Below are 12,345 nucleotides of genomic sequence, written 5' to 3' on the forward strand. Positions count from 1 at the left end.
CTTTTTAAACAAATGCACGACTTTGGACAGAGAAGGTCATTGTATAACTGGGTGCTCACAATTTAGAACCACTTACAGCGCCAATGTCCAGAATACCCGCACGCTGGCAGGCAAGCGTATGCTTTCATACGTCGGTGGCAGTGAAATATTATACAACAGCACATGCAAATGGCATAGTGTGAAAACACAAAGGGGATGTTCACAGGGGCAGAACATGGATTGGGTATGGGCAGTGCTGCCACTTACAGAATATTGTACTTTACAAATGCCCTTGCCATATCTAAACAAAGAAGCCGGCGGCACAATGCGCAGCGGCCTCAAAGGCGGCGAATAGAATGTTAGGCATTATCAAAAAAGGTATCACTACCAGACTGAAGGAAGTTATCCTGCCACTGTATCGGGTGATGGTGCGCCCGCATCTGGAGTACTGCGTTCAGTTCTTGTCGCCGTAACTTAAGAAGGATATGGCGATACTCGAGAGGGTCCAGAGAAGAGCAACAAGGATGATAAAGGGCATGGAAAACCTTTCATATGCTGAAAGGCTGGAGAAGCTGGGGCTCTTTTCCCTGGAAAAGCGGAGACTTAGAGGGGACATGATAGAAACTTATAAGATCATGAAAGGCATAGAGAAGGTAGAGAGGGACAGATTCTTCAGACTGGCGGGGACAACAAAAACAAGAGGGCACTCAAAAAAATTGAAGGGAGACAGATTCAGAATAAATTCTAGGAAGTTCTTCTTCACTCAGAGGGTGGTGGACACCTGGAATGCGCTTCCAGAGGAGGTGGTAGGGCAGAGTACGATTTTGGGTTTCAAAATGGGATTGGATGATTTCCTGAAGGAAAAGGGGATTGAAGGGTATAGATAGAGGGTTACTATACAGGATATTAAATGAGTGGGGAATAAAAGATTTAGGCAAAGGATCACTTACAGGTCCTGGACCTGGGGGGCCGCTGCGGGAGCGGACTGCTGGGCGTGATGGACCCATGGTCTGATTCGGCAGAGGCAATGCTTATGTTCTTATGTACCCCCAGGTGTACAGCTGGTATAACTGTGGGCACCTAGATTTTAAGCACACTAGCAGTGGGTAATGCTAGCATTCTATAATGTTATCTGAGCACCCAGGTGTCAAATAGAATAGGAAGGGCCTTAAACAACCTGGGCCAATCAGAGCCTCAGGCCTCTCCCCAGTGCATCCCAGGATGCACCGGGGAGGGAAGGCCCGCCATTTTGAAAAGGTGGACTACTGTCCAGAGGACATAGGCATCCCTCTAGCCAGTCATCATACGTATGGAAAGGGGGAGGGGGTGGGGGGGTCATCAGAGGCATGGGGGGGGGGGCGTTGAGAGGAGTTGTGTGGCAGCGGGAGGGAGTGGACATCTCTTCTACTGCCGAGGGGGTATCAGGGTGTGTGTTGCTTGGCGGCAGGAGTGAGTGGGCATCTCTCCCACTGCTTGAGGGTGGGGTGGAGGGTTGCTTGACAGCGGCAGGGTAAGGGAGTGGGCATCTCTCCTGCTGCTGGGGGCGTTGGGGGGTGTATTGCTTGGTGGCAGGAGAGAATAGGCATTTCTCCCGCTGTTGGTGGTGGGGGGGGAGGGGAATGTCAGTTGGGGCTTGCTTAACTTTAGTGGCTCGATTTGGTTTCTGGAGTTTTTTTTGTGTTTATTCTGTGCATGTGCCCATCGCTATCACCAGCGATAGGCACCTGCAAATTTAGTGAACCTTCCCTACTCTCTGCCAACCTCATTTGCATGAGCGTTTTTTGGAGAATGACTCACTTTTTTAAAATCACTACAATAACAGCTGCGACTGCGGCCCATCGGTTTTTAATGCAAAGTTTTAAGAATCTAGCCCTTAGTGATTTGAATGGCCAAAGTTGTATATGACTGGCATGGATGTGGTTGGAGCTGCCAACGATTACATAATTGTTTTTTAATACCCCCAGAAGGTGACTAATATACTGTAGGAACCAATAAAAAAAAAATCTCAGGCAAATTATTAATTTGATAAATACTAGATAAATAGCAGAAGTATTGAAAAAATGTTCTGTGGTCCTCTCATTTTCTTGATATCTCCTATATCCTCTAATACACAGCAAAATGTCCAGTGACTTAAAATATTTAGATCAAATTTTATTTTCATCTATAAAAATGTAGTGAAAGGTCCTTATAGGCAGGTAGGTGGATGGAAACCAATAATTCAGAGCTATCTCAACCATCAGTTTTAATCATTGGTCCATATTAACTGTCTTTTTCAAGAACACCAATCCTTTGCATTAGGGACTTAAATAAGGTCCACAAGAAGCTTTCCTACAGAGCCAAATTTACTTTGCCATTTTTCCTGTCCTTCTCACTTCCTTCGGTGGTCAAGACTTGTACAGACACAGTGCTAATTTCTATCCCTCTGGCTCTCAAACCCTAAATACTTGAATTTTTGTACAGAACATTGTATGTATGAAAAAGATACTTATGATCATCTGTTCACATAACAGATGATTGAAGTGACTCTGAATTATCGGTGTCCATCCACTTACCTGTATTTGAAGACCCTTTCACTACATTTTTATAGATGAGAAAAAAAATTAAGTGGGGTTGAGATTTTTGTTTCTTTTTTAATTAATAGCTTTCACAGCTATGAAAATCTTGTCAAACATAATGTAATTTTCATTTTTTAAGGTGTTGACAGGTCTAGTGCAGGGATAGGCAATTCCGGTCCTGGAGAGCCACAGGCAGGTCAGGTTTTCAGGATATCCACAATAAATATGCATGAGATAGATTTGCATCTCAAGGAATTGCCTACCCCTGGTCTAGTGAATCCATGGGCATGTGCTATGCCTACACTCTTGTTGCCTTGGCTTGTTTTTACACTACGGTTGATTCCATGATCATGGAACTTGAAAATGAAGATCTGGAAAGCAGTTGAAGACGGAGCAAGAACATGTGGTGCCTCATACTTGAATAGATTCAACAGCTGGGTGTTTCAGCTCTATCATTCTGTCTCCGTCATCCTGTAAATTGTTAACAAAGTCTTCCTGGGCCAAGAGGTCATTAGTCTTGAAGTTCTGCAGATGAAAGAGTAGAAATCACATGAGCACTGCAAAACTACCACTTTGATTTGACAAAAACACTAGTGATCGAATGATTATATGGCTAAGGATATGCAACAACAATCCCTCTAAGGCAGTGGTCTCAAACTCGAGGCCCGGGAGCCACATGCGGCCCGCCAGATACTATTTTGAGGCCCTCGGTATGTTTATTATAATCACAAAACTAAAATAAAACAGTTTCTTGATCATAGGTCTCTTTAGCTATAAATTACAATATTATTATTAAGACTTAGGGCTCCTTTTACGAAGGCGCGTTAGGGCCTTAACGTGCAGAATAGCGTGCGCTAAAATGCGCGCTAGCCGCTACAGCCTCCTCTTGAGCAGGCGGTAGTTTTTCAGCTAGCGCGCTATAGCACACGCTAATCCAGTGCGTGCACTAAAAACGCTAGCGCACCTTCGTAAAAGGAGTCCTTAGCCAAAAGGAAAGATTTATAAACTATAAAGAGTTTTACCTTATGCAAAATTGTCATTTCTTTAATAAGACATTAACTATTTTTTTCTGAGGCCCTCTGAGTACCTGCAAATCCAAAATGTGGCCCTGGAAAGGGTTTGCGTTTGAGAACACTGCTCTAAGGTGCGAACCTTTAGGTTATTCTCCCAAGCAATTACTAAGAGCAAACATATTTTTGGTGTGATTACTATGGTGAAATGCCAGCCATATGGTGACCTGCCAAATGTGCGCAGGACAATTATACCCTGACATTTGCGCGTACTGAATGGGAGGCTGGGAGGTGACCCGACAATTGCATCCCGACAGGATACTATTTTCTCTTTTTCAGGGTTACTTAGTAACCCTCTTTGTTGAGCGTGGGTTGGGGGGAACCCCCACTACACTCAATACATTCTCTTCCTATCTAGTGTTAGGGTTATGTTTACATCATGATTATGGGAACCCTTTTAGTGGATATCTGGAAGGCCATGATTTGCTCAGACTCCTCAGGCCCCGTCCCTTGGGAGTGGCTTGATGCGCCTCAGGAATCTGAGCAAATCAGGGCCGTCCAGATATCCACTGGATCATGATGTAAATTGTCCTGCATGCACTTGTCCATGCGCGCAATTGTCAGGGCGCATTTTTCAGAGCGCAGTTGTCAGTGTACCCAGCTATATTACTATGGAAAAAAAAGAGGGATCCCGTCTGCCTCTGGCTCACCTCATACTGCCGACGCACATCCGTTGTATCATGCATTTGGTCACTCCAGTCCTGTTTCAATATCTTTCTCTGCTGGTCATTAAGATAGACTAATTCCTTGGTGCAGCTGTGCAGGTGGTTGTAGAGACTGCCCAAATTCCGAGACCTCTGATTGGACGTTTCCTACCCATGCCACCCAGAAAGAGACAAAAGAACAAATATATTCAGGGAATCTACTGAATTCTTTGTTTTCTCCTCCATCCCTCACACAACCATAATGGTTGAAGATATTCCTTCTTAAACCACTGCAAATCCTGAGCTGAGACCAAAATTGACACTTGAAATGATATTGGAAAGCTCTGAAAGAAAAAACATTAAAGGTGTCACTGAAACTAAAGGACGTAGGATGGGGAAAGAAATAATTTCATTATATATCAGAGTGAATATTTTTCTCGTAATTTTCAGCATCTGCTTGTAAAGTAGGGCAGAAAGAACTATATACTGAAGGCGTGGAAAGTTCTGGAAAATTCCATGATCAGGCACAAGGACAATTGTAGGCATGGGCAGGACAGAATTAAGGTGCAGGCAAAGTAGGCATATGCCTGAGGCCCATATGCTTAGGAGGAGCCCTCTCAGATGTGCTAATTCAGTGGCTCCTAAAGAAGATTTTTGCCCTGGCAAATCAGCTGTTGGCAGAATGAAGAGTGAGAAGAGAGACTAGAATCACTGCTGCCTGCAGAGCTCGGTCTGCTCTCCCCAAACCCTGGGCATGGAGCACCAGTTATCAGGAAGACCCAGTATTTCTTAACTTGCAGTTTCCTCCTTAATTTGCTTTCCTCTGTGATCAGAATCACATAGGATCAATTTGTGAAAGTTTTAAAATGTATTTTACAATGGTTTGTTTTTTTTCCAATGTGCTTGTTTACCTCGAGCCCATTAAAGGGTTAATTCTGGCCTGGACCGGACAGGGTGCCTATAAAAATTCTGAAAAACACATGTATCTTATGCCTTATTTTATAGACATACATATGGCTCTTACAATGATCAGAAAACCAAAAAGTGGGAAAAGTCTGGAATGGAACCTGTCGATCCTCAATAAAAAGTTGAACAAAATGAATAAAACCTCAAAAGGTGTTTTATTCACAATTGAAGAGACCCGACAGTCCATGTTTCAGCTACACAGAGCTTACTTCAAGTGATCATAAGAACATAAGAAGTTGCCTCCACTGGGTCAGACCGAGGTCCATCTCGCCCAGCGGTCCGCTCCCGCGGCGGCCCATCAGGTCTGCGACCTGTGAAGTGGTTTCTGACCACTTCTATAACCTACCTCAAATTCTATCTGTACCCCTCTATCCCTTTATCCTCCAGGAACCTATCCAATCCCTTCTTGAATCCCTGTACAGAGTTCTGGCCTATCACTTCCTCCGGAAGCGCGTTCCATGTGTCTACCACCCTCTGCGTAAAAAATAATTTTCTAGCATTTGTTCTAAACCTGTCCCCTTTCAATTTCTCCGAGTGACCCCTAGTGCTTGTGGCTCCTCTCAGTTTGAAGAATCTGTCCTTATTTACTCTCTCTATGCCCTTAATGATTTTGAAGGTTTCTATCATGTCCCCTCTAAGTCTCCTCTTCTCCAGGGAGAACAGCCCCAGCATTTGTAACCTGTCAGCGTATGGAAAATTTTCCATACCTTTTATCAGCTTAGTCGCCCTCCTCTGCACTCCCTCGAGTACCGCCATGTCCTTCTTGAGGTACGGCGACCAGTATTGAACACAGTACTCCAGGTGCGGGCGCACCATTGCGCGATACAGCGGCAAGATGACTTCCTTCGTCCGGGTTGTGATACCCTTTTTGATGATGCCCAGCATTCTGTTTGCTTTCTTTGAGGCTGTCGTACATTGCGCCGATGGTTTCAGTGATGAGTCGACCATCACCCCCAGGTCCCTTTCCAGGTTACTCACCCCTAGCAGTGTTCCCCCCATTTTGTAGTTGAACATCGGGTTCTTTTTCCCTACATGCATGACCTTGCATTTCTCTACGTTAAAACTCATTTGCCACTTTTTTGCCCAGTCTTCGAGTCTCGTTAGGTCCCTTTGTAGGTCTTCGCAGTCTTCCGTGTTTCTTACCCTGCTGCAGAGTTTGGTGTCATCAGCAAATTTGATAACCTCACATTTTGTCCCCGTCTCCAGATCGTTAATAAATATATTGAATAGTAGAGGTCTCAGCACCGACCCCTGCGGAACTCCGCTCGTGACCCATTGCCAATCTGAGTATTGGCCCTTGACTCCAACCCTCTGTTTCCTGCCCGCTAGCCAGTGTTTGATCCATCGGTAGATATCCCCTTGCACCCCGTGGTTCCACAGTTTTTTAAGTAGCCGTTCGTGAGGTACCTTGTCGAAGGCTTTTTGGAAGTCAAGGTAAATGATGTCTATGGATTCACCCTTATCCATCTGACTGTTTATTCCCTCAAAGAAGTACAGCAAGTTCGTGAGGCACGACCTTCCCTTGCAGAAGCCATGCTGGCTCGCCTTCAGTTGTCCATTTTTTTCTATGTGTTCGCAGATTGTGTCCTTTACCATTGCTTCCATCATCTTTCCAGGAACCGAGGTCAAGCTCACAGGCCTGTAGTTTCCCGGGTCACCCCTTGATCCCTTCTTAAAGATGGGATAAACAATTTATCAATTGTTGATAAAATGCACCACAGGGTCACAAATAAATCCACAGATTTGTAGAAAACCTGTACCACCAAGTCTTACAAAAATCACCATTGAAACAGAAATTCTGATAAATTAACACCTGCTCCACAGAAGGTTTAAATGTACATGTGTACATTCAAGTTTTATTAAATATGCACATATATCACACTCCACCCCGGGAACACCCACAAGCAGATGATGTCACAGTAGGCGGAGTCTTGTCTACTTTCTTGTGCACACAAAGAGAAACTTTACATAATTACCCCGAACTGTACAATATTCAGATTTCCCACACAGGTTTCAGATCAGCTGGTACTTTGTTTCTCATTTTCAAAAAAGGAAACTCCCTGGAGACTTTTCCTTTGAAAATCTGACTTACAAAGCGGTTTGAAGGTAAAAGCACATTTGCAGGAGTTTGGTCCAGTTTAAAAAGGAACTGAAAACCTTATTATTTCAACAATTTTATGGAGAAAATTGAATCATTACCGTTGAAGGCGCGCTAACCAATTTAGCGCATGCTAATCAAATATAATGATCGGCTTTGTCACACCGAGGCATCAGAAATTTGAAACACTGGCCACCGTTGGTGTACCGATCGTTTTAAAGATATAAAGTGTGAAAGACAGATGAATAGTTCAACTTAAGCTTTTCACTGCACCGCATATAGAGTTTTTCAGATACCAGGGGAGGTTTCTTTATGCCAATGAGGTTATTGCCTGAAGATCTTTAACCACCATTGTGGGATGGGAGGGTTCGTTTCGGAGGCTTTTTCCTCCTCTGTGTTTTTGACTCAGCCTGTGTTGTTGCTTCTCATGTTACCTTGCACTGTCCATGTAAAAGAGTCATTCAGTAGTAGAGTATTTTTAAAATTTACATGAGTACAGAGAGGACACGCACACACTTTTGCATCTTTTTTTGGAGCAGGTGAAAATTTGTGTTTATACACTTTGGGGGCTACTTTGACTACTTTTGGGATCCTAGTATATTAAATAAAGTTGCCTATATTGGTTTTAAAATAAGCATCTCTTAATCGCTCTCCCCCAGAGGTCGTAGTTTACTTTCAAACTTGTTAGATTATTAGAGATGTCTGGTCTGTCCAGGACCTGGAAGATGGGGAGGTGTGAGGCACCCCCAGCATTAGGGTAGGGAGGGGTTCTGAGTTGGGGGGGGGGGCGATAAGGGGTTTGGGGACGGGATTTTGGTTCCGGTCAGGTGGGTTGAGATGCGCTTGTTGGGTTAATAATTTATGGGTTTGTAAGTTTTTTGAGGGTTTTTTTTTGTCTTTTGGTTTTAGGGCAGGCATAACTCAGTCTCTGGGAGGGGTGTTGGGGGGGGGGTAGGAGGAATAGTTTTGCTTTTTTCTGAAAGATCACGGTTGTGGTCTGGGATTTGGGGGTTTTCCTGTCCCTTTGCGGGCCTTCCACGCATATGTTTGAATATAGAATTTTATGTCTATATATAACAGGGATCTCAAAGTCCCTCCTTGAGGGCCGCAATCCAGTCGGGTTTTCAGGATTTCCCCAATGAATATGCATTGAAAGCAGTGCATGCACATAGATCTCATACATATTCATTGGGGAAATCCTGAAAACCCGACTGGATTGCGGCCCTCAAGGAAGGACTTTGAGATCCCTGATATATAACACTACTTAGGGGGGGGTGGGAGGGATGTTGGAAAGTGTAATTATGTACAAACTTTGATGGATTGGCTCTTGTTGGTTGGTATATGGATGCCTGAATGGTAGTACTTGAGTTTCTTGTTTTTGTCGTTACCTGTCATCAATCCTTTATGTTTTTCATTGCTGTAAGTTATGGAAGGAGGGGAGAGGGTTATGACCTTGTTTCTCAGGGCTCGTAAGTGTTCAGGGTCCTGAGCCGGATATACCCGAATGCTTTTTGACAGTTGGGATTGGGGATAGCTGTGACCTGTTAGTCCCTTTGTTTGCAAAAATGATGATGATAATTTCTTACTAGGTCTGTGCAAATTTTGTTTATGTAGAAGGTACCATTGTATGGATAGCAGCATTTATCTTGTTTACTTTCTGTTATCATCAATAAAAATGTTTAAACCTAAAAAAAAAATAAAAAAAATAGGCATCTCTTTGGACTTTTCACAAAAAGTGTCCCGTTAGAAATTCATGCAAATAATTCAGGCCCAAAACTTACTAGCAAGTCCTTGTATTGATGCTTCACAGTAGCGGTATCCTGTTTGCCAGCAGGGTCCCAGACAAAAAGAAAAGAAAACACGATGTTAGATACCAATTCTGTAGGGTTATTAGAAAACAGTTTAAACATAGCTCGGCAGACACAACAGGGTGAAATCTGAATGTGCCAGGCACTGCTCAAGCAGCGACACTTGCCGGGAAACTCAGGAGTGACACATTCTACAAAGAAAACTGACTCGTATCATATCCAATATGTGGCAGTGATCTAATTAGGTACAAGAAAAGGCTGAAAAGCCTTTGACTGTGGTGTGGACCATCCTCAGGCCGACGTTTGTTCTGGAAAGGAAAGAGGAACAGCAGAGGGCAGCAAAGAGCTTGAGGATCTCACCGGGGTATACAGTTGCTGGATCTGAGGCCCATATTCCTCAATCTCTTGCTGTAAGATGTTGTGCTCGGCAACTTGCTGCTCCACATCCGGCAAACCAGGTCCGTACTGCCCTCTTTCTATCTCTGCCTGAAAACATAAAAACAAATACCAGTGGTGAACGCAGGTTGTTTCATTTTACTTTAAACAAATTTTCAATTTCAAAAATTATTTTCTTCTAAACTGAGTAGCTCTTGAGACATCAGGAAACATACTGACCAAATCCCCACAGAACTTGGTCAGTCTATTTTTGGCACTTGAGGCATCATTTTATCTGAAGTTCCCTTGTAAATGTTTGGTTAAAATATAAGACACTGAATTTATTTTTTTGGGATCCCATTCAATTGCAACAATTTTTGGTAGCTCGTGAACAGAAGTGAGATTTCTTTTCTTTTTCTTTTTTCATTTATTGATGAGGAATTAGGGTAGGAATGTCAAAATGTCCTAATTTTAGTTGGGAATGATTTGGGTTCAATGGAACTCAACCCATTTCTTTGTTTTTTCCTTAATATTTAACTGATAAATAAGCAATATGCTTCCCCTTCTAGTGGGCTTGTAAAGGATTGTTTTTGTATTATTTGTTGTACTGAAAACTTGTATGGAAACCTTTTTTTCTTTGATATCTTTATGATATTGTAAATGTATTAAATCCAAATTAAAAAAAAATCAAAAAAACCCCCAAAACACAATTTTTCATTGATGATAAAGAAAATACAATCACAACATATCCATCAATAAGCACAAGAGAAGAACTGTGATACAAACTAATCAGCCATCATCATCATCATCAATAAGTTGGCAAAACAGAATATAATGGGAACCTGCCCCCCCCCCCCTTTGTTGTTGCCTTCGCAATTCAAACAACCTCTAAAACTATAACAACCCCTGGAGGGACCGGGACTCTTTTGGGCCCTGGGAGAAACTAATCCCAAACCCTCCTCCCTTCCCCCCCGAACACATGCTAGTATCCTAACCCCCCCTTCACAACAGTCCCTCCCCTGCCCCCCTTTTCCAGTCTCCTTCCTCCTACCCCCCTCCCCCCCAAAAAAAAAAAACCACCCTCAAGTCTAGGAGTAGTGAAAAGCAAAAATAACCAGTATCCAAACCCCCAAAATGACCAGGGGCTTTAGGAACTGGGAGCAAAATCTCCAAGCTTATTCAGGGTGTTTCAATCAGTGGAAATCTCTAGCAGATGGAGAACGCAGAACACAAACCTATATGGGCCAGGTGAAATTTTTACTGACACAATGGTTATCTGTTTGTTCTTCATGTTTTAATGCTCAGAGAACTAAATTTTCCAAGGTCGATATTCAGCCGTCAGCGATGTCTGTGTTTTTAGCTGGCCGCAGAGGCCTTATTCCCGGTTTTTCCATGATGGGTCAAGTCCCGGCACCGGCGCTGAATATTTGGGTTTATGCAACCAGCTATCTCTTACGCATTTAAGTGTGCATTTAACTGCAAAAGCAACACTACCCAAAGATATGAGTAGGACTGACTTTTATTCAGTCTGATTTGACGGCTAACTTAGGTGGTTAAGTGTTGAATATCAGTACTTAACTGCATAAGTCCTGACTCTGCCCCTGGACTGCCCCTAAAATAGCCAACTTTGAGTGTATCAGTCTCTGGTGATCTTCACTGGCACTAACTCAGTGTCTCTCAAACTGTGTGCCATGGCACAGTGGTGTGCCCTGGAGAGATTCTGGGTGTGTCACGAGAGATTCCAGAATTTTACTTTATTTTTAAAAATTCCCTTCATAAGTATACGCTAGAATCAATTACATGTACGTTGCATACGCAAGAGTCTGTCAATGTTATGAGCCTAAGGATACAACCGCCAAGACAAGCATCATTCTTTGACGTGATTGATCCTTAAAACTTAACGGCTAGTAATTTTATTTTTATGCAGTAGTTATCCTAACTTGAGCAACAAAGCAATCGAGGCTTTGTTCCCGTTTAGATCTTCTTATCTTTGCAAACTAGGATTTTTCAGCTCCGACAGAAATTAAGTCAAAGAAAAGAGAACGACTGCAGATAATGATGAAATGTGTTTGCTTGTCAACTATCGAGTCGTGCTTTGAGTTACTTTGTACTCAACAACAATCACAACCATCGCATTGATTAGCAATTCTATTCTATCTACTTTAGATTCACCGTTGTTACAATTACAATTAAAGATATTTAAATAAATAACTCAAATTTAATTTTTTGTTGGTTTTGCAATTTTATAATTTCAATTATAATGTGCCACGAAAAACATTTGCTCCATTTAGTGCGCCGGAGCTAAAAAAAAAAAAAAAAAAGTTTGAGAGACACTGCACTAACTGGTTAAGACAACCAAATATCAGCAGATAGTCCTACATCCAGGAACTGTTTCTGGCCAGTTGTATTACACCGAATACCAACCCCATAGAGAATGACACATGGACAGAATTTGTCCCCGTCCCCGCGATTATCTGTGGGAAATCATCCCAGTATCATTCTTTAAGAAGAGGAGGAAGAATCAGAGTATGGATGGGCACAACCATTGACCCTCAAGCCTTGCATTGACGAATGCTGGTGTAAAAGGACTGAGGTTGAGATAGACACCGGATGGTTAGAACATAAGACCATAAGTGTTGCCATACTGGGATAGACTGACGGTCCATCAAGCCCAGTATCCTGTCTCCAGCAGTGGCCAACCCAGGTCACAAGTACCTGGCAGGAACACAAAGAGTAGCAACATTCCAGAGCTGAGATTCTGATGTCATAATGCCTCATTCCACCAGTGCCTGTGAGCCATCATCAGTGATGTCACAATGGCTTTATTATCCTATACTTGGCTCACATAAG

At 42.9% G+C, this 12,345-nt stretch overlaps 1 protein-coding gene across 5 annotated transcripts in view; it reads right to left on the minus strand.

Annotated features, from left to right (window-relative positions):
- The window catches only part of EVPL (envoplakin), a 138,350-nt gene that overhangs the window by 49,404 nt on the left and 76,601 nt on the right, over window positions 1–12,345 (minus strand). For all 5 annotated transcript variants that reach the window (XM_033961906.1, XM_033961909.1, XM_033961905.1 and 2 more), the window contains 4 exons: window positions 9,481–9,606; window positions 9,094–9,132; window positions 4,255–4,416; window positions 2,952–3,059 (listed from right to left, as the gene is read on the minus strand). In XM_033961906.1, the coding sequence (XP_033817797.1) occupies window positions 2,952–3,059; window positions 4,255–4,416; window positions 9,094–9,132; window positions 9,481–9,606 (435 nt within the window). The remainder of the gene's footprint in view (window positions 1–2,951; window positions 3,060–4,254; window positions 4,417–9,093; window positions 9,133–9,480; window positions 9,607–12,345) is intronic.

Source organism: Geotrypetes seraphini, chromosome 10 (genome assembly GCF_902459505.1).
Source record: "Geotrypetes seraphini chromosome 10, aGeoSer1.1, whole genome shotgun sequence".
Lineage (NCBI taxonomy): Eukaryota > Metazoa > Chordata > Amphibia > Gymnophiona > Dermophiidae > Geotrypetes > Geotrypetes seraphini.